Genomic DNA, 25,422 nt, shown 5'->3' with positions numbered 1-25,422 from the left:
TGCTCACACCGCCCTTCCTCACTCTCCCTTCCCTGCCCCTTGGGTGACACCGCGACAACTTTCCCGGACTACTTTTAACAGGCCCCGCCCACTGTGGAGTCAGACGGGCGGCAGCCGTTGCTCTCTGCGACGGGGACGCCCTTCTCCTCCTCGAGCCTTTCCAACTTGGAACCCGACATCATGCGCCTCGACTTCTCGGAGATTCAAGCTGCAGTTTGCCAGTTGTCAATATGGCCGCTGACGGGCCGGTCCCAAGCAAAGAGTTTTCATAGGCCAAGGTCGCATCCTAGCCCCGCCCATTTCGTCCCGCCCGTCGGCTCCCGCCTGGGTCTTTGCTACGCATGCGCAGCGGAGGCGGGCCGGGAGGTGGGACGGCCTGAGTCTTCCGTGTGCCGCCGCCGCCGTTGCCACAGTCCCGCTGCTCCTACCCCTGCGGGGCCGCGTTGCCGGCGTTAGCTGCGCGAGGGAAAGGCAGAGGACCCGAGGAACGTGCGTGCGCGGGGGTCCCCGCAGTCCCATCAGTTCCTCTCGCGCGGGCTGGGCGGCGGGGGTCCGCAGCAGTTGGGGGCGGCCCTAGACAGCGCCATGTCGACGGGCGGCCCTTGCCCGGCAGGAGCCGGAGGGGGCCCAGGGGGCGCCTCCTGCGCCGTGGGGGTCTCCGCTGGCGGGGTATCCATGTTCCGGTGGCTGGAGGTGCTGGAGAAGGAGTTCGACAAGGCCTTCGTGGATGTGGATCTGCTCCTGGGCGAGATCGATCCGGACCAGGCGGACATCACTTATGAGGGGCGACAGAAGATGACCAGCCTGAGCTCCTGCTTTGCGCAGCTTTGCCACAAAGCCCAGACTGTGTCCCAAATCAACCACAAACTGGAGGTGAGTTGCGGGCACTGGAGGGGGTGGCATCCGACCCCAGTCATCAGATCCTATTTAACGCACCAGTGAAACGACCCTAGAAAACTGCTCACTATGCACCTGGGCTTCAAATGTGACGGGGGAGCGTGTGTGTGTACGTGTGAAGGAAAAGAGTCAAGTGAGGTTGGAGGAGCAAAAGGAGTGTAGATCGACGTATGCGTCTCCTCGAGTCATCCACTTTCCTAGTGTCTCTGTGAGGAAGAAACAGGAACTAATTATACCAGCCTACTTGTACTTATTACATTAACAAACCTAAGAGTAAGCTCAAAGATTCTCTGTCATAAGAATACCTTAGCCCACTTTTTAACATTTGGGTTTTTAGGTCTACTTTCACATTGGTAAACTAGGTATTTATATCATCAGACAGATGCAGTCCTGATTATGTTTAACTGTTTCACATAGTTGCACACAGACATGCTATTGCCTGCATGCACGAACTATTTGAGGGAATTTGATCAATGCTGTTAGGAAAATTTAGTGAGATAAAGACTAAATAGTATCAGTGTCCTTCTCGGTTTACAGTTGGTCCTTAAATTACAGGCACATTCCTCCAGAGCTCCCTGCAATTATTTAAATGACTTCTAACATTGAGGTTTTGTTTTTACTTTTCTACTTTTCCCGAAGTCTGGATTTATTTTTGAAAGTATGTGAAGAATGATTGTTTGCTTTAGTCTGTAATCTTGGTTGTGGGTGTGGGTGGATGGTGACGGTTCCAAAAAATTTACCATACTGTGTAGAAAACTAAATTAGTGCATTATTACAGTATTTAGAAATCATGATAGATTAACATTATTACATAAAGAGCATTTTCTAACTGGTTAATTTAAATAAGAGAGTGGGTCTTTCATTGTAAATAGATATGAATAGGATAATCATTGATGTGCCAAGTCCTTTGAACGTTAGATTTCCTAAGAAATCATCATTGATATCAGTTGTAATGGTTGAGTGTGCCCATTGGATCCAAATCAATGTGAGTATCAGATACACATCCTGTCCTCGCTTAGTGGTTAGCATTCTTTCTCTTTGCCATGAGAAAGGTGGGATAATTCACCTTTGACTAGTGTAGAATTGCATATCAGAGATTTTGTGATTCTTCTCCCCTGAAAGGACTGTTAATTTTTTCCAACCTAAAAGGTTGGAATGGAAGTGCCAAGAGGAAGCTAAACACTTCTTATGATAATGTCTTGATTTCTTTATTAGTGGTAATTTCTAAAAAAAATATTTTTCTCAGGTAGTGAAATTGCATTTGATGGTTTTTAGAAATAGTACTTTAGGTTTAAATAACAGCAAGAGTACCTTTTGCCACATGAGAACTTCCATATCATTTACAACTGAAAGTATCAACTGAGGATAAACAGCTTTTAAAAAAATGAAACAATCTCTAATTCATTTTTTAAATGACTCAAGGAAACTTGAAACAGTGATATTTTGATGTCAGATATAAAATCTAATTTTGGAGAAAGGATTGTTCTGTAAGTAGGAGGTGGTGCTCAATTCTTTTCATCTTTAAATATTTTAGGTAAGTATTCAGATCTGTAATAAATTATGCATGTTCTTTTTTTCGGAAATTATAATTACATATTCTGACTGCATGTCCTGGCTTAGGAGGTGGCGTTACTTCTCCAAATAAGAAATGCTAGCCTATCACAATGCGAGCATGTTTTTTCAACATGCCTGAAACCCTTGATTTAAAGATCTTAGAAAATGGGGAGGGGAGGGACTCAGCGTGACTCTTTTTGTTTGTGTGTTTTTTCAGGTACAGTTGACTTATCAGATCTGTGAGGTTAATCCTCCTACATTTAGCAGTTTCTACAGTGTTCCTGGAATCGGTTGTTTGTTGCTGAGGAGTGAGGTTCACTGTCATAGTGCCATTCAAAGTTGATTTGCTGCTGTGTCATCTGCAGAATTTCAGAGGTCGCTCCATATACTGTTATCAGTCTTCTGAGATCTTGAAATCTTTGAAAAAATTTCCATACTTTTTTGCCCTATTTTATTTTATTTCTTGAATTCTATTTTTTTAAGGATATTGACATTAAGACATAATATTTGAGGCCACTTATGGTTTGGTAGAACACATGTGCACCAAAGTTCAGTGGTTTTAGAGTTTAATACCTTAAACCATATTACTATAATAATATATTTTTATAATCAAGACACAGATTCCTCCAGAATGATAACTTCTTTTTAAATTGGTCTTGAATATCCTTCCAGATTACTCTTTTTCTTCTCATTTATTGTGTCTTTAGGTAACACCACATTTAATATTAATATAATAGTTAGGAAAACAATTTTGCTGCAAAAAAATCACAGGTTGAATTTTAAAATTAAATATAAATGACATCTATGTGACTGCTTCTTGCTGTAAGTTATATTTGGGGAGAAGGCGATCAGTAAGGGGGAAGGGAGGGCAGAGAATATCAGAATATTTTAAGGTAGTGCCATTTCAGTTTACTCACATCTCTCTTATACTTCCCGCCTGCTTGAGAATTCCTGCTGTGGGGAGCCGCTTGGTGACGGCTGTGCTGGAGTCCCAGGTACTGATGGGGATAGTAGTAGTAGTCATGGTAGTAGTAGCAGAAGTAGGTGTGTTGGAGTAGAACAAAGGTTGAGAACCAGTACTCTAGAAGAACTCATCTCTCTGCCTTGAAATACAATTTTCTGCCTATTTACCTCTTTTTTAAAATAACAGCAAAACAATACATCTTCTATCACATCCTCCTTTCCCTCAGCAATTGCTGAGTCAGTATTTCTTTTTAAAGTGATTTACTATTCACAACCATCAGTGGAGAAATTTTTTTTAATTTATCCTTTTTTATTTTTTAAAGATTTTATTTTTCCTTCTTCTCCCCAAAACCCCCCAGTACATAGTTGTGTATTTTAGTTGTGGGTCCCTTTAGTTGTGGCACGTCGGATGCCATCTCAGCATGGCCGATGAGCAGTGTTAGGTCTGCACCCAGAAGCCGAACTAGTGAAACCCTGGGCCGCTGAAGCAGAGCACACGAACTCAACCACTCCGCCACGGGTCTAGCCCCAAGAAATTTTTAACTTTGATCAGAGCCACGTTAATAATGAACTAATGATGTACTATCCTTTTACTACTTTAAAGCTATCCTGTCTTTAAATAAGCAGTAAGGCTGTTTTGCAGCATTGAACTTGAAGTTTAATACTGACCCAGTGTATATTTACTGAGCACTAATTACGTGCCAGATTCTGTATTGGACAGTTGGGAGACTATAGAGAGCAAAAGTGGACATAGCCGTTGCTCTTATGGAGCTTGGATTTTCTTGGGGCAATTTGTTGTGAAATTCCAACTTTGATGAGTGCTATGAAAGATGCATAGAGTAATGAGAACCTATTCTGGGAGATCAAGGAAGGCTTCTTTGAGGAAGGACCATTCAGTTAAAACATAAAGGATGAGTAGGAATTAATTAGGCCAAGAGAAATGGAAGTATCATTCAACACTCCAGTAGAAAGAACAGGAAGTGGAAAGCACCTGTGATGGGCAAGCACATAATGCATTTGAAGAATTCAAAAAAAGTTGGTATATGTCATAAGAGCAGAGGGCAAAAGAAGTGAGATATAAAATAAGTTTAAACAGGTAGGTAGGGACCATATCTACATGATTTCATAGGTCATGCAGTAGATTTGGGGGCTTTCTCATAACAATGGGACATGTTTTAAACTAGGTAGTAACCTCAGATATGAGGTTAGAATAGCTCACTCTGGCTATGGTAAGGAGAGAGTTTGGGAACATGAATGCAGGAAATCATTTAGAAGGTTCTTATTCTGATCCGTGTGAGATGATAATAGTGCAGAGTAGGAGAGTGGAGATGGAGGAAAGTGTTCAGAACAAGAGAGACTTGAGAGGTAACAGTACACTATCTAGGGATGGATTGGAATGGAGGGATGAAAGAATTCAGGATGACTCCAAGGTGTCATTTGGCTGGATAGATAGATGGGTGTGAGATATTATTAGCAATAAATATATTTCTAACCCTGTTGATCAATTACCGAGGGCCAGACTCTGTCCTAAGATTTTACATACATAGATCTAATTCTCAGAGCAGTCCTGTGGGATAGGTTTACTATTGTTATTCCTCTTGTACAGGGATTAAGTAAAGGGTCGGAGGCTACAGAACTAGAGAAACTGATCTCTCCAAAAACACGCATATATGCCTGGTAGGGGAAGGAGGAGGTGGAGAGAAAAGCAGGCAGAAAGAGTGAATGTGGCTGGAAAGACAGCTGAAGGGGAAGTGTGAGGTGCAAAGGAGGTATTATTTTTCAAATGAAAAAATAAGCTTGAACATGTTTATAAGCCAATGAGAAGCATCTAGTTGAGGGGAAATTTGAATATTCTAGAGAAAGAGAGGGATAATTAGTATTAGTAGGGTTTCTGAATGAACATGAAATCCGAAGTACATTTAGAGAGAATGGCCTTACGTTAAAAGGGCAGCTGTTATACTTAGAAGAAGGGAGAGATGATGAGAGCAGAAGGTGGGAGTTTGAGGGAGTTTGTGTGAAGCCTTCTTTATTCTTTGTAAAATAGGAGCCCAGGACAACTGCTGAAAGTGGGTGAAAGTAAGAGCTTGAGGAGAGTGAAGAGTGAGAGCCACTTGGCTAGGGAAATAGAAGGACCGGCAATGTTGAGGACTTATTTGGAGTTAGTTATCATAAAATCATGGTACAACCGGGGTGCCCTGTTGTGTGACTTCCTCAAGCAGTCCTTGTTTAGTAAGAGGCACAGTAATGAGAGTAATAATTGAATTCATCCCGTGCTGTAGCAAGGAGTTTGCTATATAGACAAGCATGTTGTTGAAATAAAAATGGTAATGGAGATGAAGAAGAGGAGGTAATCTTCATCAAAGAAGTAGAAACAGGATTTGATAATTATGTAGATGCAGAGGATGAGGAAGAGGAAGGGTTAAGGATGACACCACATTTCTGTTTGGAAAATCTATTGGTTGATAACCTGTAATGGGTTGAATAGTGTCCCCCCCAAATTCCTGTCCACCTGGAACCTCAGAATGTGATCTTATTTGGAAATAGGGTCTTTGCAGATGTAGTTAGTGTAAGGATGGAGATAAGATCGTACCAAATTAGAGTGGGCCCTAAATCCAATGAGAGTGTCCTGATAAGAGACACTCAGAGGACACACTGAGAAACTATGTGAAGATGAAATGAGAGATTGGAGTGACATGTCTACAAGCCAAGAAATGCTAAGGATTGCTGGCAACCACCAAAACCCAGGAGACAGGCATGGGACAGTTTCTCCTTCAAAGTCTCTAGAAGGAACCCACACTGCCAACACCTTGATTTTGGCCTCCTGGTATCCTGACCTATGAGAAAACACATTTGTATTTTTTTAAACCACCAAATTAGTGGTAATTTGTTATGACAGCCTTGGGAGACTTATACATTCACTGAAGTAAGGAATCCAGAAGGAGCAGGTCTGGCAGGAAAGATGAGTTTATAAGATTGTGCGTGGTTCAGGTCCCTGTCCCTTCTTGCATATTCCTAACATAGTCTAATTGCTTCTTACCTCCTCCAAACCATCCTTTCGTTGCCAGAATTATTCTAAAATGTTTCATTTTAATGATTCATATTAAAAAAGGCAACTCTGATTCTGTCACTCTTCTTTTTATACCTCCCTATTACTTATTGGCTAAAATTCAAACTCTGTGACATGGTGATCAGTGTCCAGTCTGTCTGCCCTTATCTCTTGTCGCCCCTTCTTTCTGCTTTTGCCTCAGTAAAACTGGTCTATTTGTAGTTCTCTAAATAGGCCCTGCTCTTTCATGGCATCTGTACTTTGGCATAGGGTTTTTTGTATAATGTCTTCTCTGTCCCCTTTGTCTACAGTATCAAACACCCACTCATCTTTAAAGACATCAATTACATCACCATCTCTGTGAAGTCCTCGCCCCACTCCTCTCTGCTTTCTATAGGGAGAGGCTGTCATAACACCTTGAACTCACTTGGACTATTAGATTTGTTATGTTGTACTATAATTGGTGGTTGCCACATCTCTTTACCTCTAGGAGGTCAGCTCATTGAGGGTCAGGACTATGTGAAATAATCTGAACTATCAAATGCTTTGAGAATGCTGACTTTAGGGGGTGACATTCTCTTTTTATGGACCCATTTTGGTTTCTAGGAATTAGTTGGCTGTTTTTTCTCCATAGTACTCCTAAACTTTATTGAATAGTGAGTATGAATATCAGGTTGACTTATATGTGGATTACAGAATTGGTGTTTGGCCCCTTTTTAAAATTGGAAGTTTGGAACTCACACATTAGACACCAACCTTTCTGACCTTACTCACATCCCTATCTCACTTGCCAGCAGTTTTCATATCTCAGACCTTCCTTCCCCTTCCCCTATTCCGTGTGTTAGCTGATCTCCTTTCAACCCTCAGGTAAACTCTTCCTTTCTGCCTGACCCCCTTCACTTCCTTTTGAATTGGTACATCACACAGGTCTCTATAGTAGTGCTGTATCATAATTGGAAATGTATTTTTATCTCTTTCTACTAGACAGTGAAATTCTTAAGGGCAGAATCCATGTCTTATTCATCTTTTTGTCTCCAGATCCTGGCAAACAGTGTATCCTCAATAAATGGTTATTTGAATTCATAAATTATTTGAAACACCTCTGGTGTTCTGCTGTCAATCCTCAAAGATTGCCAATAATTCTGTGATACAAGTTTCATGAGAGCTGGGGTGGTGTCTGTCTTGTTGACCGTGTATTCATAGTGTCTAACATAGTGCCCACCACATTATTGAATGACTGAATCTTCAGGTTTGTTTATTCCGCTGGTATGTAATTCACAAGGATATGATTTGTGAGTTAATAATTCATGATATTCCATTTTAAGACAAATTTGAAACTATGACTAAGAATAACTTTAAACATCATTATATAAGAGTATTGAGTATGGATTTAGTGTACTTGTAACATTTCTAAAATACTGGGTGGGTTAATTCTCCTCACCCTACCTCCAGTTTGAGCAGAGAGCAACTGAGTTCTTTAACGTTAAAATGGAAACAGGAAATATTTTGTATGTTATTTGGAACTTCATCTTGCAGTTTACATCAAAGTACTTTAACTTTCAAAAGTACATCACAGATTTATCTACTTATCTCCATTTCAAATTTCCCACCGTGGTTCATTCACATTGTCTTCCATATTACACACAGCTATCTTTTTTAAGATGTAAATTTAATCATGTCATTCTGCTTAAAATTCCTCAATTGGACTTTGAATAAAATTCAGAGTCCTTGTTATGGCTGACAAGCTCTGTATGATCTGACCTCTGGCTGTGTCTCCAATGACATGTCTTACTATTCTTATTCTATATGGTCACGCCACCTGGGCCTCCTTTCGGAAACTCTTAAGAAAACAGTTCTCAAACTTTTTGATCTCATGACCCCTTACATTCTGCAAAATGAGGTCCCCAAAGAGCTTTTTTTTCATATGGGTTATATCTACTGATATTTATTGTTAGAAATTAAAACTGAGAAAACTTTAAATACTTATATCTGTTAAAAATATCAGGAATAAGGCATTACATGTTAATGTAAATATTTTTAATGGAAAATAACTATTTGCAAAAAAATTTAGTTGACGAGTGGCATTGTTTTACATTTAAAAATTTTTTTGAAATATCTGGCTTAATAGAAGACAGCTGGATTCTCACATCTGCTTCTGCATTCAGACAGTTGTGATATGTGGTTTTGGTTATCATAGCGGAAGAAAATTTGACTTCATGGAGCTGTGTAGTTGGATAAGGGAGGAGTACTTTAATAGCTTGTTCAGATAATTGTGGATATTCTTCTTTGATAGTAAAAGGCCATTTATCTTAAAGGTTAGTTACAATGTGGAATCTGAAACTCTATCAATGAACTTTCCATACATTGTTACAAAAGCATTGGTCTCTCTGTAGTCTTTGGATCTTTTTACCAAGGCGTGATTTTAACATTATGCATTGATCATTTTGAAAATATTGGTTTGCTGAGTTATGCAGATCTTCCAAATGTGGGCACATCTTATACAATATAAAAAAAAATCACACTTCTTAATATTGCCAATCTCATCAGACAAATCTGTAAGTTTCGGGAAGCTATCATGCTCATGGTGATGGATTCAGGTTTTCTAAAATTCTGATTTTCACTTGAAAGCACAAATTTTTATCATTGGCAACAAATGCTGTTGTTTTCCTTGAAATAACAGATTTACTTTATTCTCAAGAACATGTCTGCCAAATATATTAATCTTAATAACCATAGTTTGTTCTTCTTTCAAATAAAAATGGTGTTCCAAGAAAAAAAAGGTTCCGTTTTGTAGCTCAGGCAGTTGCATAAGTGCTTTGCCTTGAGACAGCATGGTTTCATGTGCAGTGGACTTGCTTTCTGTATACTTCCCATTTCATCACACAGAATGTTAAAAAGACATGGACTCAAGGGTCGAGATTTTTAAAAATTAATAATTTTTCCTGCTTCTTCAAGGACATTCTTAAATGAACTTTTTTTTAACTGTGAGTGCATAGTAGTGAAGAGTACAGTGACGGCTAGTACGGTTTGGTGCCACTGTGTTGACTTGTACTAAAATGCCAGCATTTTGCTCATCATTGCTTTTCCACTTTTAGTACAGATGTCAACACGGTGAAAAAGGCAGGTAATGTTTTTATTATAAAAATAGCTTTGGCGAGAACAGATAGTGTTTATCAGTGGGAAGGGGGTTGGGAGGTAGGCACAAAGGATGGAGAGGCGCACTTATAAGATGACTGACAAATAATAATGTACAACTGAAATTTCACAATGTTGTAAACTATCATGACCTCAGTAATAATAATAATAAAAATAGCTTTGGCCTGGTGGATGCCCTGAAAAGTTCCCACAGACGTGTGAGAGCTGCTGCTCTGATAGTAACCGAAACACTTCCCAGAAGGATAGCCACACTCCCACCTCACTAATTCTCTTCTTTTTGTTCCTTTCATACAGCTTATTACAGTTTGTAATTACATATATTACTAGCTTTGTAATGACCTTGGACAAGTTACCTTAACTTACACTTCAGTTTCCTTTCCTGTAGAAAAAATATGTCAGAGGATTGTTGTGAGGGTTAGGAATTAAAATATGAATATGTTCAAAATAGTGCCTGGCACATAGTTAATACTGTTATTATATATGCCATTCTTTTTTTTTTTTTTTGCGGTAGCATTGGTTTATAACATTATATAAATTTCAGGTGTACATCATTATATTTCAGTTTCTCTGTAGATTACATCATGTTCCCAAAGACTAGTTACAGTCCATCACCATAAATATGCGCCTATTCACCCCTTTTGCCCTACTCCTTCCCCGTTTCCCCTCTGATAACCACCAATCCAATCTCTGTCTTTGTGTGTTTGTTTGTTGTTGTTTTATTTTCTATTTATGAGTGAGATCACATGGCATTTGACTTTCTTCCTCTGACTTATTTCACTTAGCATAATACCCTTAAGGTCCATCCATGTTGTTGCAAATGGCAAGATTTCGTCTTTTTTTATGGGTGAGTAGTGTTCCATTGTGTATATATACACCACATCTTTTGTGTGTGTGTGTATGAGGAAGATTAGCCCTGAGCTAACATCCGCCGCCAGTCCTCCTCTTTTTGCTGAGGAAGATTGTCCCTGAGCTAACATCTGTGCCCATCTTCCTCTACTTTATATGTGGGATGCCACCTCAGCATGGCTTGATAAGCGGTTCGTAGGTCCATGCCTGGGGTTCGAACCGGCAAACCCTGGGCCGCCGAAGCAGAGTATGTGAACTTAACCACTTTGTGCCACTGGGCCAGCCCCTGTACCACTTCTTTGTTCATCCCTTCATGGGCACCTAGGTTGCTTCCAAGTCTTGGCTATTGTGAATAATGCTGCAGCGAACATAGAGGTGGATATATGTTTATGTATTCGTGTTTTCATGTTCTTTTGATACATACCCAGCAGGGGAATAGCTGGATCATGTGGTAGTTCTATTCTTAATTTTTTGAGAAATCTCCATACTGTTTTCCACAGTGGCTGCACCAGTTTTCATTCCCACCAGCAGTGTATGAGAGTTCCCTTTTCTCCACATCCTCTCCAATGCTTGTTATTTTTTGTCTTGTTAATTATAGTCATTCTGATGGGAGTGAGGTGATATCTCATTGTAGTTTTGATTTGCATTTCCCTAGTAATTAATGATGTTAAATGTCTTTTCAGGTGCCTGTTGGCCATTTGTATATCTTTGGGAAAATGTCTTTTCAGATCTTTTGCCCATTTTTTAATTGAGTGTTTTTTGTTGTTGAGATGTGTGTGTTCTTTATATATTTTGGATATTAACCCCTTATCAGATAGATGGTTTGCAAATATCTTCTCCCAATTGTTAGGTGGCATTTTTGTTTTGTTGATGGTTTCCTTTGCTGTACAGAAGCTTTTTAGTTTGATGTAGTGCCTTTTTCAAATTTTTTCTATTGTTTCTCTTGCCTGGTCAGACATGGTACTTGAAAATATGCTAACACCAATGTTGAATAGTCTACTATGTTTTTTATAGAAATTCTGTGGTTTCAGGTCTTACATTCAAGTCTTTAATCCATTTCGAGTTGATTTTTTTATATGGTGTAAGGTAATGGTCTACTTTCATTCTTTTGCATGTGGCTGTCCGGTTTTCCCAACAACATTTATTGAAGAGACTTTCCTTTCTCCATTGTATGTTCTTGACTCCCTTGTCGAAAATTAGCTGTCCATAGATGTATAGGTTTATTTCTGGGCTCTCAACTCTATTTCATTGATCTGTGTCTCTCTTTTTGTGCCAGTGCCATGCTGTTTTGATTACTATAGCTTTGTAGTATATTTTGAAATTGGGAAGTGTGATACCTTCAGCTTTCTTCTTTTTTCTCAGGATTCCTTTGGCTGTTTGGAGTCTTGTTGTTACATATAAATTTTAGGATTCTGTATTCTATTTCTCTTAAAAATGTCATTGGAGCTTTGATGGGGATTGCATCGATGCCATTCATTTCTTTATGAGCTGCCTCCTGTACAAGGCTGCTCTGAGCTTTGCAGGGCAGGACTCACAGTTGTTTTGTCTACCAGTGTATCCTGGAACCCAGCCCAGTAGTTGGTGCTTAATAAATACTTCTTGCATGAATGCATGATGGTGTAGGAGACTAAAAATAATATATATGTTTGCTTGTCTTAAACTGCAGAACAGTTTGGGGAGAATAATGACAGATGAAGTTAGCGGTCATTATGCTTGGATAGAGTAAACTGGAGGGAATCAGTAGTTTTCTCACAGAACTTTCATGAGTCAAATGAGCAGACTGTGTCAAGAGCTGACTTGTAATAATTATAGAGGAATATTGTTTCCTATATTGAGGGTTGGCAGAGGCTTTCATATTTGACCTTTGAGTGTATTTTCTGTTTGGTCACAGTCTTTGTTTTAGAATAGGACTCATTGGCTTCTATAATCTTGGATAGTAGGAGCAACACTAACCACCTCAGGCACAGGAAGAAAAGAGAAAATAGAGGAAGATTCTTTCTAAAAGGAGCGGGGTAAATTAAATGAGCTCTCACACTTTGTTCTGCTGTTTTGAAGGAGTAGAAGAAAGGAAAGTAATGGATCAAATGCTTTCTTTTGTTACATTATCCCTTTGACCTTTGTCACAGGAGAAAAGGTGGCATGAAGAATGGTTCTGCCTCTGCTGTCTGTCAGGTAGTTTTGAATCTCTATGATATATTCTTTTTAAAGTTTAGTTCCAGAAAAAAAAGACAGTCTCACTAGATAAAATGGCATTGCTTCTTTTAATGAGACAAGGAGAATTATAAAATCTGTAAAGTTTTCTTATTATAGGAAACTCAGTGTTAAATTTAATACTCAATAAACTGTAATAAGATGGTATTTTTTTATAGTAATATCCTGCTATCTCTACCTGATTTTTATTATTTGCATTTGTTTTATTGACCTTATGAGTTTTAAACCCTTTTGGGAAGTAGGTTGATGTACATGATAAATTTTAGATATTGGCATTAAATGTATACTTGCTAGAGATTTAAATTCCAGTCTGTATTTTTCATCCTAAATTGCATTTTTAAACATAAAAAGCATAATTGTTTCCTTTTAGTGAAGTGATTATCTTTGGTCCACATACTTTAAAACAAAAGGTGTAGGAGCATTTATAGGTAAAATGTGAGATAATATTTACATCTTTATGAGCATCTTTCTATCCTATGGTTCATTAGAGTTAAACTGCTATTGGGAGTCAACTCTTTTCTGTGTAATTCTTACACAGCTTGGGGAATGTGTGCTTTTGTGTGCGTGTGTGTCCATGCCTGCATATGTATCTGTGTGTGTTCATGCTTCTGCATGCATGTGAATTCTGGGGTGGGGTGGGGGCTGGCTACATAGGGGGTGTTCAGAGTTTCTTGCTTAGAGCCTTGTCTAGTTCTGAGATTTGGGGACGTGATCTCCTTCGGGGTTCACGAACTCCTTCCTCACCGTTTTTCCTATTCTTACCAGAAATTACAAAGGATGTCAGGAAGTCTGAGTTTTAATCACATGCAATTTGTGAATTGGAGCAACTCACCTAATCTCTTTGGGCCTCAGTTTCTTCATGTACAAAATAAAGATGTTTTACCAGATTTTTTTAGGTTGTTAGCTTGGACCTTCTAAAATGTTATCAAAAGAGCTGCATGACATGCCGAAATTAGTGAGCTGGGTCCATGTTCCCTCCCTGCTGGACAATTTGACATTTGCTAATTTCTTGTCTTAATTTGATCCTCCCCCAAAACAAGTTTTTGAAGGGTGCTTAATGTAAAGTAATTGGCATTTTTATTCATAAGACAGTTAAAGAAGTAAAAACTAGGTTACATTTAGAAAGAAAAAAGTGCAGCTGTTGTAAATTTTTAGAAGATTACTATATAGACAGAGGATTAAGGTCTAGACAAAGTGGAGTAATAGGAAACTCTGAATAAAAAAGTACTTTGATTTTGGTGCCAGAGTGGAATAGTTAAGAATTATATTAGAAAGGAATTATCTAGATGGAAAAGTTTGGATGTTTTGAAAGAGTATGAGATGAGAAATAGAATAGTAGTGACTACATTAATACAAATAAATGGTGATGATAATCCTGTCATATAATTTAGATAAATCTCCTCGCTATCTGTCTTTTTCATTCTTGGGAATATTTCATTTCAACTTTGCATAGTATCCCCTGAGTTTTCATCTGTCTCCTGACTCCGTTCCAGCTGATAGTGGTGATCCAGGGACCATATTTTGAGCATCACTGCTGTAGAAAAATCTCACCAGTGGTTGCTTTAATGGCTTGGCTGATCTGAAGGCCATGGTCTTAAGGCCCAGAGACCTTTCTAGAATGAGATCATTTTATCCTTAATGAGTTCTAGGGAAGGAATGTCTTGATGGTCAGTTTTGTTTTATTTTTTTTGTAAATGAATCTTCAAGATCAAATGTAGGAGGGTGAAAAGATTGTATCCCAAATAAAGTCTATGTGTTATATAGTTTTTAACTGTTTATGGTTTTGCTTTTTAAAACAGTTTTTGTATATCATTTGAAAATTTAAATGAGAGTTGAAGGTTGAAATCAGCTGTTTTTTTTTAACTTTCACTCTACTAGTAGCAGTGTGGCCAAGGTAACACAGTGAGGTGAAAGATGCTTGGGCTCTTTTTATGGTCAAGCTGGTTTTGAGTCTATTACTAGCTGTGTGATCTTGGACAAATTACTTAAACCCTGACTTCCAGTTTTCTTAACTATTAAAAAAAAAGTTGGGGAGTATAATAAGAATTATAGATAATGTTTGGTGTGTGTATGTCTGCCATTTGGTAGATAGGTGCTTGCTTTGTGGTAGCTGAGAATATTGTTAGTAAGTTGAACATCTGTATTGTAGCTATAGAAACACAGTCTTCCTTATGGCTGACTGCTTAATAACACTTCCACTACCTCGCCCTGGGAGTAAGAATTGGGTTCAAAGTGCTGTTTTGCCAGTTTGGTAGCCTTAGAAATAAAAGCAACCTTGATGGGCCTCAGTTTCATTATCTAAATATTGTCATAATCATAGTCTTTATGTTCTCTAAGATCTCCTTGAATTCTAAAATTCTGTGATATTAGGAAGATAACGTTTAAGTAAAATGTGGAAATTTCTAATCTTGACATAACATTTACCAATGACTAACTTTTCATAGCAGCTAAAGTTCTTGTATCATAAACAGAAAAAAGAGTTACTTAAATGTCACTAAATTTAGAGTAAATTTGAAACACTTGCCTTGTTCCAAAAAAAAATAAAATTGAGCTTTGAATTTTAATACCTGCATCCTCTCATTGTAAAGAATTCTTTTATTTGTTTTAAAGTTGAGCAACCTCTTGAGAAGTTATTTCTCTTAATAAAGAGTCCATGTTTATAATAGGCCATTTTCAAAAGACCTGCATACTGCTCTGTTTCCGTCCTCTTTTAGAATACAGTCATTGCTCATTTGAATGTTAGTCTGCCAGGTTAACTAAGAGTACCACTTATGCCTCTTTAACTTGTTTCTTAACTCCAGAAGTTTTACTCAGTTATTAATAAGCCACGAGATTTTTGATTTGAACGATAAATCATAGTGGGACAACCAGACAGTATATGCCTGTTGAAACACACAGTATACTTCTTGCCACAAAGATTTGAGTAAATCTGATTAAACCTTTAATTTCTAGCTTTATAGTATTGTGATTGGAAAAGATGCTTGTTATTATTTCAATCTTAAATTTATCGAGGCTTGCCTTGTTTCCCAACATATGGTCTGTCCTTGAGAATGTTCCACGCGCACTTGAGAAGAATGTGTATTCTGCTGTCTTTGGATGGAGTGTTCTATATATGTCTACTGGTCTAGCTTTTCATTTAATTCTGCTGTTTCCTTGTTGATTTTCTGTCTGGGTGATCTATCCATTGATGTGAGTGGAGTGTTGAGGTCCCCTACTATTATTGTGTTATTATTAGTATCTTCTTTTAGTTTTGTTGATAGTTGCTTTATGAACTTTGGTGCTCCTGTGTTGGGTGCATAGATGTTTATAAGTGTTATGTCTTCTTGATGGAATGTTCCTTTGATCATTATATACTGGCTCTTTTTGTCTCCTTTACCTGTCTTATCTTGAAGTCTGCTTTGTCTAATATAAGTGTTGCAACAATTGCTTTCTTTTGTTTGCCATTTGCTTAGAGTATCATCTTCCATCCCTTCACTCTGAGCCTGTGTTTGTCATTGGAGCTGAGATTTGTTTCCTAGAGGCAGCATATTGTTGGGTCTTGTTCTTTAATCCATCTCTCCACTCTGTGTCTTTTTATTGGAGAATTCAATCCATTTACATTTAAGGGGATTATCAGTATATGGGGGCGTAATGCTGCCATTTTATCACTCGTTTTCTGGTTCTCTTGCATTTCCTTTGTTTCTCCTCTTGCGTATTTTGGTCTACAAGTCGAGTTATGTAGTTTTTTATGTTGTGTTTCTTTGTTTTCCCCTTATTTATTATTTGAGTCTCGGTTCTGCTTTTTTGTCTAGTGGTTACCTTGAGGTTTGTATTCAAAATCTCATGGATAGATAGTCCCTTTTCTGATGGCCTCTTATTTCCTTAGACTAAATCAATTCAGTCCCTTTCCTCTTCCTCTCCTAAGTTGTTTTTCTCACTTACTCCATCTTGTTATATGAGTTTGTGGTTAAAATGACAAGATTATCTTTGTTTTTGGTGTTTTCCTTCTCTTTGTCTTTAATGCTATACTTGAATATTTGCTATACTGCTCTGATTCTGTCTGCCTTTTTATCTCCTTACTCTGTGCTTGTAACCCCTTTCTACCTTTTTTTTTTCAAGTATGAGGGCCTTCTTTTTTTTTTTTCCAGAAAGATTAGCCCTGAGCTTAATATCCACTGCCAATCCTCCTCTTTTTTGCTGAGGAAGACTGGCCCTGAGCTAACATCCATGCCCATCTTCCTCTACTTTATATGTGGGACGCCTACCACAGCATGGCTTGACAAGTGGTGCGTAGGTCCGCACTGGGATCTGAACTGGCAAACCCCAGGCCACCGAAGCAGAATGTGCGAACTTAACCACTGCACCACTGGGCCAGCCCGATGACAGTCTTCTTGAGGATTTGGGGGGGGGGGGGGTCTCGTGGCTACGAACTCCCTTAGCTTTTGTTTGTCTGGGAAAGTTTTTATTTCTCCATTCTTATCTGAAGGATATTTTCACTGGATAGAGTGTTCCTGGCTGAAAGTTTTTGTCCTTCAAAGATTTGAATGTGTCATTCCAGTCTCTCCTAGCCTGTAAGGTTTCTGCAGAGAAATCCACTGAAAGCCTGATGGGGTTCCTTTGTAGGTTATTTTCTTCTGCCTTGCTGCCCTTAGTATTCTTTCTTTGTCGTTCACTTTTGCCAGTTTCACTGCTATATGCCTTGCAGTAGGTCTTTTTACATTGACATATTTAGGAGATCTGGTAGCCTATTCCATGTGGATTTCCATCTCCTTTCCTAGGTTTTGGAAGTTCTCTGCTGTTATTTCTTTGAACAAGCTTTCTGCTCCATTCTCCTTCTCTTCTCCGTATTGAATACCTATAATTCTCATGTTGCACTTCCTAATTGAATTGGTTATTTCTCAGAGGCTTTCTTCATTTCTTTTTAGTCTTAGTTCTCTCTTCTCGTCTATCTGGAGCATTTCAACGTCTATCTTTGATTATACTGATATGCTCCTCTGTCATGTCCACTCAAGTGTTCAGGAAATCCATATTTTGTTTTATTTCTTCCATTGTGTCTTTCATCTCCAATATTTCTGATTGATTCTTTATAGTTTCAATCTCTTTGTGAAGTAGCTCCTAAACTCGTTGAATTGTTTTTCTACATTCTCTTTTAACTCATTGAGTGTTTTGATGATAGCTATTTTGAATTCTTTTTCATTTAGATTACATATTTCTGTGTTCTCAGGACTGATTTCTGGGTATTTGTCATTTTCTCTCTCATCTGGAGATCTAATATAATGTTAGGTATTGCTAGAGGGAGTGGCTCTGTTTTTTCTCATCCTGGTGTTATTTGGTTGCAGTTACTGCCCATCTCCACTGGGTGGGGGTCAAGAGCTATGTATTTTGAGCACTCTGCCTTCAACCAAAATCCTAGCTGCCTGAGCCATGCTGGGTGGATGGGGGGAGGGACGCTTTCTCTTGCACGCTGTTGGAATTTGCTTCCTCTGCTCTTGCTATCTGCTCTCCTGGAGTGTTGGCTTGATAAGGTCACCCCCCGTGAAAGCTTTCACCCTGGTAGAGGGCTTCCCTCTGGGCTGCAACGGCCCTCAGGGATCCTGGATGTTCCCACAAACGAAAGTCCCTTCCCCTGTTCCTTCCCTCTCAGAGGCCTTCTGTGGTCCTGGATCACAGTCTTTGGGCGGGGAGTGAAGTTTTCTCTTACCCCATTCCACCTTCTCCAGGGGAGGCTACACCCTCTCAGTCCTTTGTCATATGGCTGCGTGGGTCTCTCTGATGTTTTTTGTGTTGTGTTTGGATGGCCTCTGTTGGAGTATCAATGACCTTCTCGTTGTATGTTGGATGGGAGAGATTACTGGGAAAGCTTACTCTGCCATGATGCTGACATCACCCCTGATTAAACCTTTAGAGTTAACTTCCAGTCTATAGGAAGTGTAAGGAATAGAGGAATATATTAACGCCAAAAAGAAACAAGATAGATACAGAATCAAAGTCAATGTAATGAACAAAGAGATAAGAGTTTTAATAGATTAAATGGCTTATTTTAAACTATTTCTGGGTAGGTTCACTTTAGCGTAAGCTACATATTGCTCAGAAAGAGTGAATATTATTCAAATATTTATTTTCCTTTTGTGATTATTTTGTTTCAAAGCCCATAAAATCCTATAGGTTTTTTTTTTTTTACTAAGAAGGACTTTCTAGACCAGACTTTTTTGTTTTGTTTTGTTTTGTTTTGTTTTGTCTGAGAAAGATTTGCCCTAAGCTAACATCTCTTACCAGTCTGCCTCTATTTTGTATGTGGGTTGCTGCCCTACCATGGCCATGAGTTGTGTAGGTCCGCACCTGGGAACTGAACCAGGGCCGCCAAAGCAGAGTATGCCAAACTTAACCACTACGCCAACCAGGGCTGGCTCCAGATTTATTTGTACTTTAAGGAGCGTGATGAACTTAACGTTGTCTAGTAATAGGTGATTGTAATGTTCATAATTTTTTTTTTGTCAGGAAAATTTGCCCTGAGCTAACATCTGTTGCCAATCTTCCTATTTTTGCTTGAGGAAGATGGTCCCTGAGCTAACATCCATGCCATTCTTCCTCTGTTTTGTATGTGGGAGCTGCCACAGCAAGGTTTAATGAGTGGTGCATAGGTTTGCGCCCGGGATCTGAACCTGCAAACCCTGGGCTGCCAAGGCAGAATGTGCGAAATTAACCACTACACCACTAGGCCAACCACCATAATTTTTGGCCGGGGGTGGGGGCAGTTTGTTAAATGGATGAAACTCTGTAAGACATTGTTATCATACATGTAGGTTCTTTTCTCTCACAACTTTTCCGGTTATGGGTATTTGTGAAAGACACTGTGTAAAAACTGCTAAGTTATATACTCTTCTAGAAGGCAATGAAAATGAAGTTCTGCTTTGTTTAATCTCGTGTACATGTTTATTATATTTAAAGAACACAGTCAACTACTAATTTATTATTTCTTTTAGCATTTAAATCTTAATGAAATTTGTTACTGCTCCAGATTCATAATAAAAGGGCTAGACTTTTACTGTCCCATATAGTAGCTACTAGCCTGACATGACTTTTGAGTACAGCCCGTTCAAATTGAGATGTGCTGTAAGTGTAATGTATGCAATGGGTTTTGAAGACTTAGTATGAAAAAAAGAATGTAATATTTCAATAATTGTTTTATACTATATGTTTGAGTGATATTTTAGATATGTTAAGTAGAATATATTATAAAAAGTTATTTCACCTGTTTATTTCTACCTTTTTTAATTTGACTACTAGAAAATTTTAAATTACCTATGTGGTTCATGTTATATTCTATTGGGCAGTGCTGGGCTAGAATATCACAGTTTTCCTACTACAATGAAACCGTGAGGTGGGGATTTCTGGTCTTTGAGAGATCACAGTGAATGCATAGTTTTAAATTTTTAAAAATCTTTTGTAAAAATAAAAAAAACTGGAATCACAAAAGAAAAAGGCTAATGACGGCCTCTGCAGCAAAACTAGATGAGGAGGTATCCTCACAAACCCCGGAATATGGGTAGGTTGGGTAGCAGGACCCACACAGATTGCATGTGGAAGAACTCCTGTGTGGCAGGAGGAATAGAAGGGGGAGCCCAGAAACACAGAAGTCACCAACAGCTCCCAAAAGGAGAAGACATCACTTTGGTTGGGAAACTTGAGCAAGCGATCTGGGAACAACTGGCAAAATTGCCTCCGGTCACAAGGCAATGCAGAACAGACCATGGGGGTTAGATTAGAAAGTACTGGGGTGGATTTTAAGAATCTCAGAAATTTCTAACAAAAACTGCTTTTGAGAAAGAGTGCAATTCTAAAGAAATGCTGCCAGAAATAGAATCCAAAATGAGCAGCGCAGAAACATGAAGTTTGAAAGTAAGGGAAAGTTGGTATTCAAGCTAGGGGAGGCATACATAGGAGCTCAATTTCAAAACAGTGGTTCTGGCTACACAGAGAGGCCGTGGTTTTGAATAGTTGACTTTAAGGCCAGGGAGGGAGCCTGCAAGCTATGAGGCTAGGAAAGCTACTTATGCTCACCTCCACCCCCTATGTGGAAGTGTCCTCCTACTGCACATGAAAACCATTTCATTTAGACATGAGAAACAGAAAACAATTTCATTTAAGCCCCATAAAATGTACTGTAATCAAAAAAGATTAATATGACGACAGTGAAAGCATATCAGAAAAATATGTTCACAAAGCAGATGAAAACTATAAACTGCGTTATAAAATAAACTAAAGGAAGGTAATAATATTATTCAACTATGAATAAAGCAGCATAATTCAGAAATAGAAAAACTTGGAAATAAAGTAATAAAAAGAAAACTTTTAGAGCAGAATAGAGACTAAATTAGAAGGAACTTAAAAAATAGACAATACAGTAAGTACAAGCAAGAAAAAGGGAATATGGGAGAGAAAAACAAAAAGAATTTGAGAGAAAATTACAAACATAAAAAGATAGGAAGAGAATAATAATAGTGTAATCAGAGTCCTTGAAGAAGCACAAAACAAAAGAAATATTTAAAACAAATATCAACGAACCATTTATTGCTGATAGGAATGTACAATGGGTTCAGCCACTGTGGAAAACAGTTTGACAGTTCCTTGAAAAGTTAAATATAGAATTATCACATGACCCAGCAATCCCACTCCTAGGTATATACCCAAAAGAATTAAAAACAGGTACTGAAACAAATATAGGAATACACATTTTCATAGCAGCACTGTGCATCATTGCCCAAAGGTGGAAACAGCCCACATGCCCATCAATGGGTGAATAGATAAACAGGCGGTATATACATACAGTGGAATATTATTCAGCTATAAAAAGGAATGAATACTGATGCATGCTATAACATGCGTGAACCTTTGAAAACATTATGCTAAATGAAGGAAACCAGACAGAAGATCATGTGTTGTATGCTCCCATTTGTATGAAGTATCTGTAATAGAGGAATCCAGAGACAAAATGCAGATTGGTGGTTCCCGGAAGCTGGGGACAGGGAGAATGGGGAGCGACTGCTTGATGGGCAGGAGGCTTTCTTTTGAGGTGATGACAGTGTTCTAGAACTAGATACAGGTGGTGGTTGTACAACATTGTGATTATAATAAACACGGAATTGTTCACTTAAAATGGTTAATTTAATGTTATATGAATTTTGCCTCAATAAAAAACAAATTACCAACCAATTCACTCTTAGCAAAAAAAACTATCAACAAAATTTTCCTGTAATAACACAGGATTGAATCTGCATATTGAAAAAGTACACATGGACCTAGAATGGTTAACACCAAGCTATATTTTAGTAAAATACTGGGCTTTAAAAATAAAGCAGACAAAAGACCAAATCACTTATAAGAGAAAGAAAAGATTAGGGTTGGATATCTCAATAGCAGCATTTCATACCAGAAGGCAATGGAGCAACATATTTAAAATACTCAAGGAAAGAAAATGTGAGCTAAAGATTTGATATTCAGCCAAACTGACTTCAGGTATAAAGACTATAAATAAATAGTTATGAACATGCCAGAAATTAGGGAATATCATTATGAGACCTTTCTGAGAAATCTAGCAGACAAGAGAATGAGCTGAAGTCATCGGAACAGCTTTGGTAAAATGTCTTTTCTAGTGAAACTAAGACTATTGGAGTTACAGATGACAAAATACTATTTAAATGTTATGTGCTGTATGCCCTGCAATACAAATACAGAGCAACTATCAATGGGATAAAAGAGTGTTTTGAAAGTAGTGTAAGCTTGTAGGTGTATAATTGCTCATAGTTATTAGCTGGAAATAGATAACACTTTATTAAATGCTGGAGAGGAGTGAGGGAAGGGTGAAGAAAATGTTACTAGCTAATTTCATGACTGTTGATAGCAGGGATGATATCTTAAATACAATCTAAAGAGGAAATTAAGGATATTATCTAAAAGTAATTATTAGAACAAATGTACAAAGCTTCCAGAATAATAAAATATATGTATTTTAAAAGCTAGCGAAGAACAGTGAAGATTTTACGTGTGTATGTGCTATATACAACTATAACATGAAAAATATGATGAAAGGTTAAAAATAAATAGGCAAAATTATACCAGGTAAATGCAAATAAAATGAAAGCAGAGGTTGCAAACTCGATAACAGAAAAAGTAGAATTCAAGCCAGAAAGCTTTTAGTGTGAGGAGGAAACTATTGACATATTGAGCTACATTAAAATTAAGCAGTCTGTTCATCAAAGGACACCGTTAAGAAAGTTAAAAGACAAACCACAGAATGGGAGAGAGTATTTGTAATTCATACCCACCAAAGGAGTTCATAAGAATATGTGTGTATGTCTGTGTGTGTGGGTGGAAAGAAAGAAAGAGTGAACTCCTATAAATCAGTAAGAAAAAAAATAGACTGGGGCTGGCCCCGTGGCCGAGTGGTTAAGTTTGCGCGCTCCGCTGCAGGCGGCCCAGTGTTTCGTTGGTTCAAATCCTGGGCGCGGACATGGCACTGCTCATCAAACCACGCTGAGGCAGCGTCCCACATGCCACAACTAGAAGGACCCACAGCGAAGAATATACAACTATGTACCAGGGGGGTTTGGGGAGACAAAGGAAAAAAATAAAATCTTTAAAAAAAAAAAAGAAAGAAAGAAAATAGACAATCCTGGGGCTGGCCCCGTGGCTGAGTGGTTAAGTTCGCGCGCTCCGCTGCAGGCTCCCCAGTGTTTTGTTGGTTCGAATCCTGGGCGCAGACGTGGCACTGCTCATCAAACCACGCTGAGGCAGCGTCCCACATACCACAACTAGAAGGACCCACAACAAAGAATATACAACTATGTACCGGGGGGTTTTGGGGAGAAAAAGGAAAAAATAAAATCTTAAAAAAAGAAAATAGACAACCCTGTATAAAAATAGCCAAGAGACTTGAATAGACACTTCACAACAAAGGAGAATATCCAGTGGTCAATAAACATATGAAAAGGATGTCAACCTTATTAGTGATCAAGCAGGTTTAATTAAAACTACAACAAAATGCTACTACAGACAGAACCCAACTTACGATGGTTTGACTTATGATTTTTCAACTTTACAATGGTATGACAGTGATACGCATTCAGGAGAAACCACACTTGGAATTTTTATCCTTTTCTGGCTAGTGATGTGCCGTAGGATACTCTCCAGTGATGCTGATGCTGGGCAGCAGCAGTGAGGGTAAATGACCAGTTCACTTAGAACCATTCTATACCCATCCAACCATTCTTTTTCATTTTTGGTACAGTATTTGATAAATTATAGGAGATATTTAATACCTTATTATAAAATAGAGTTTGTGTTAGATGATTTTGCCCAACTGTAGGCTAATGTCAGTGTTCTGGCCATGTTCAAGGTAGGCTAGGCTAAGCTATGATGTTCAGTAGGTTAGGTGTATTAAATGCATTTCCATTTTCAGTATTTGCAACTTAGGATGGGTTTATTGGGTTGTAACCCCATAGTAAGTTGAGGAAGAGCTGTACATTCCTGCCAGAATGGCTAAAATTAAAAAGCTGACAATGCCAAGTGAAGACAAGGATGTGAAGCTATCAGAGTTCTCATACATGGTGGGCATGTCAGTTGCTACCATCACTTGGAAAATTGGCCTTTTCTACTGAGGTTTAACATATTCATACTCCAACCCAGAAGTTTCCCTCCTAATATATACTTAACAGAACTGTATTCAGTATGTACCAAAAGACAGGTTCATAGCAACATCAGTTTAATTGTCAAAAACTGGAAACAGCACAAATGTCCATGAAAACTAGAATGAGACTGATAAATTGTATGTTAATTTAGTGAATACTGTATAGCAGTGAAAATGCGTGAACTGCAGCTGTACAAAACATGAATGAATTTCATAAACATACTCTTGAGGTAAAAGCCAGAGGTAAATGAATGCATACTCTATGACTCTGTTTATATAACATTCAAAAACAGGCAAAACTGTCTATGGTGTTAGAATTGAGGGTATGACTCTGAAGGTTTCCTTTGTGGGTGGAAGTGGAGGTAGTGACTGGGAGGAGGTCACAAGGAGAGTCCTAGGGAGCCAGTACTACCCTATTTCTTTATCTGGGTGGTAGTTAAATAGATATGTTTATTTTCTGTAATTCATTATATATGTATTTCTCTAATGTAAGTTACACATGAATAAAAAAGTTGTAAAAAAGGAATGAAGTTCTTCTGATATGGAGTGATCTCCAGGAAGTAAAAAAAAGTAAGATGCAGGACAGTTGTTCATATTATGAAACATTTTGATTTGGTTTATAACGTGCAACTTCATTTTTTATACCTCTCATGATGCCCCTGACTGGTTATTACCCAAGCCACAATCTTTGGCCATCTGCTTTCCCTTAAACTTGGTCTTAGCATATTAGTTCACATCTCTGTGCTCCTAGTCCCAATTCATCACTTGTTTATTTATTTCAACATTCTATGGGATAGTTTCTATTGGTTATATCATAGTTGACACAAAAATCAACATGTCTAAAACTTAAACTCGTTGTCTCTTTTTCTCAACTCTAAATTAGCTACTATCCTAATCTTACTATTTCCATCCATGGCTTTACTGTTCTCTAAACTTGAAATATTTGAGTTATTGTTGACCTAATCGTCCACTGAACATCCAGTCTGTAAGTGTCGCTGACACTTGCCTTTCAGCATTGTTAAGTGCTTTATTTCCGTTTACAAAGTTACCATGGATAACATGTCATTTATAAAGCTACAATAGG

The 25,422-nt window shown here is 38.3% G+C and overlaps 1 protein-coding gene across 3 annotated transcripts in view; it reads left to right on the top strand.

Annotated features, from left to right (window-relative positions):
- The first annotated feature begins 318 nt into the window (after positions 1-318).
- GOPC (golgi associated PDZ and coiled-coil motif containing) overlaps positions 319-25,422 on the top strand; it is a 45,366-nt gene continuing 20,262 nt past the window's right edge. Inside the window, exons 1-2 of one of the 3 annotated variants that reach the window (XM_070496140.1) lie at positions 12,393-12,474; positions 12,589-12,634. In XM_070496140.1, coding sequence (XP_070352241.1) covers positions 12,602-12,634 — 33 coding nt within the window. In that variant the 5' untranslated portion in view covers positions 12,393-12,474; positions 12,589-12,601. Of the gene's footprint in view, positions 874-12,392; positions 12,475-12,588; positions 12,635-25,422 lie in introns of those variants that run through there. The other 2 variants (XM_014866126.3, XM_014866127.3) reach the window with 2 other exon arrangements.

Source organism: Equus asinus, chromosome 24 (assembly GCF_041296235.1).
Source record: "Equus asinus isolate D_3611 breed Donkey chromosome 24, EquAss-T2T_v2, whole genome shotgun sequence".
In the NCBI taxonomy this organism is placed as follows: Eukaryota; Metazoa; Chordata; class Mammalia; order Perissodactyla; family Equidae; genus Equus; species Equus asinus.
The sequence above is the reverse complement of the archived record's forward strand: the minus strand, read 5'-3'. Positions and strand labels throughout refer to the sequence as shown.